The sequence below is a fragment of the Gavialis gangeticus genome, unplaced genomic scaffold (assembly GCF_001723915.1).
Source record: "Gavialis gangeticus isolate Ggan-Ray unplaced genomic scaffold, GavGan_comp1, whole genome shotgun sequence".
Lineage (NCBI taxonomy): Eukaryota > Metazoa > Chordata > Crocodylia > Gavialidae > Gavialis > Gavialis gangeticus.
The window spans coordinates 6370805-6373273 of NW_017728973.1; the positions used below are offsets into that span (position 1 = coordinate 6370805).

A 2469-nucleotide genomic window follows, 5' to 3' on the forward strand; every position below is an offset into this window, starting at 1 on the left:
TATTTAATGAAATGGCAATAAAAATCTCTCACAGAACTGGGAAAAATATGCAAGGAAATTCAGGTTTTGATTTAAAATTTCATTTTTTAAAAAGTTGTTTTGCAACAAAAAACCTCTTAAAGTCAAACTAGTTGAAAAATATTTTATTACACTTTTTCATTCAGAAAATGATAATTAATCAGAAATGGAGAGAGGGAAGAGAATAAAGATGTCTGATAAATATGTTAGCTGAAGAAAATAGGATAGGATGTGGATGGAAGAGACTGCAGGAACTCTAAACTGGGATGTCAGATGCCTAAGTCCCTTTGGCTCCTTGGACATTCCTGCTCTAATTAATGTTGGGAACATTCTGTGGATCCAGCAGAGAGCAGAGCAAGGGTGGGTTTGGAGATCAGGCTGCAATCTCCAACATCTATAGTAAGCTCCCTCCTAAAGCTGCTTTGAAAAGCTAAAGCTAAGACTATGCACCCATCTTGCATGTGTATCGGAACGTGTACATTGCCTGCCTGTGTAGCTGGGAGGTTGTCGGTGTTTGCTGCCTATGTTTGTTGCTGTGAGCTGTATCGATGACTTACGTATAATGGTGTTACATGTATGCTCTGCATATGTGCTGTATGCATGCAGGCATCACAGGTGGGGCATTAGCTGCCTGCAGGTACTACCTCTGTGTGGTCATGTGCATTTCAGCTGGGCTGCATCTGTGTGATGGGTGCATGTGTACTCTCTGCCCCATTTCTCTTGTGCCTCATGCATGTTGTGCACCACATTACGTGTCAGCTGTGTGCTGCAGGCACGTGTCACACATTGGTATGCTGCATCACACGTACTGGGCATATGTTGACTTTGGGTGCCATCAGGTGAACGTGAGCTGGCAGTATGTGATGCCAATGCCACATGCCTATGTTGCAAGCATGTCATGTCATATGTCTCATCTGCTTGTCACATGTGGTATGTGAGTTCCATGGACATGGAGTGCTTGTGGAAGAGGCTGTTGCATCCTGTCTCCTTCCTTGCCGTAATGAAAATCCCAACCACACTCCCTTTCATCCCCAGTGTGACTGTGCAGCACCCAATGCGGTCACAGCTGCTTGTTATTTATGGACCTGCCATCTGGCCCTCATTTATTCCCGTTTACAACAGTTTGTATAAAACTTCAGCTGGCCTGAATCATGCTTCCTAGCCCTGCCTGCCGTTGGGCAGGTTTGCACTGCTTGCCCCACCTGTATGTCAGCCATGCCTACACCCATCAGAGGCCTCAGGGCCAGGGATATAGAGGGGAAAATGGGAGACCCGGAGAACCTGCAACAGAACCAGAGAAAGGGGGAGCAGGGAAGAAATGCAGCACTTTGTCCTTCTCATCCCAGGGCCCCCAGGGCCCCAAGCACTGAACAGATAATGAGTTTTACATATGTATACACCCACATTCCTTGGAGGTAAGTTCATATTAACTCCAGAGACACAAGCCCATAGATGTTAAGGGACTTGACCAAGGTCACACAGGGAATCAGTGGCAGAGCCAGGAAAAGAACTCAAGAGTCCTGAATCATAGATCCCTCCTCACCCCTTGGTCACCTGACTGAGTAAGGAGGAAGGAAGAGGCTGATGTGGGGAAACAGGGGTGGCCAGATAGCTGGGAGACTGGATTGGGTGCCTCCCTCAAATGTGAGCTCCATGAGTTGGGGAGGCTGAGAGGCTCCAGCCATGAGTCACCGACAAGCAATGTGCTGCGCAGCTCATGTTTGTTTAGAACGACACAGAACTGGATCATGTCCATTTAAAGAGCATGTGATTGGGGAAGGGGCTGAGATTGCTCCCAAGCTCCTCCAAAGGAAAACAGAGGAGGAGAAGATCCTACCCCCCCCAACATCCCTTCTGTTTCCCCCCCCAGCCCTCCCCTCTCTTAGCACCTTACAAGCGTCTGTGCATTGTTACATCCTGCAATGCTGAACCCAATGCTCAGTTAGCAATGCTAGCATTTCCGCTCCTCCCCATACAAACATACCCCTAGCTACCAGATTCAGGGACCACTCCTCTCCCAAGACTCCAGTTCTGCAGTTAGTGGCAGGCAGACCAATGCCCAGAAGAAGCCGAGTGCTGGTTCTTTAAGCTTTCCCACAACCCCAGTCAAAACCTGACAGGTTGTAGAGCAGAGAGCAGGCAGGGGGTGCGCAGCAGGCCCATGCCCTTGTCTAATGAGGCCTGTCACTGTTTCAGAGTCTCGCCGCAGGACAATCTATGAATACCACCGCGTGGAACTGGACACTGGCAAGATCACCAGCATGTCAGCTGTGGAGTTCTCCCCACTGCCTAGTGAGTGGCCTCTCTGCTTAGTGTCTAAGAGCATGTCTCCCTCTAGTGCTTTTGCCCAGCAGCTACAACAGTGCTCCTTGAAGCAAAAGGGTTACTGTTAGAGGCCTGTGTTTTGAGATATAGGCTAGGGACAGACATTACACACAAACTGGTTTAAGT

The 2469-nt window shown here is 48.5% G+C and overlaps 1 protein-coding gene across 1 annotated transcript in view; it reads left to right on the top strand.

The window, feature by feature from the left end:
- Positions 1–2469, top strand: part of PLXDC1 (plexin domain containing 1) — a 68379-nt gene that overhangs the window by 47769 nt on the left and 18141 nt on the right. Inside the window, exon 8 of the mRNA XM_019507486.1 lies at positions 2215–2310. Coding sequence (XP_019363031.1) covers positions 2215–2310 — 96 coding nt within the window. The remainder of the gene's footprint in view (positions 1–2214; positions 2311–2469) is intronic.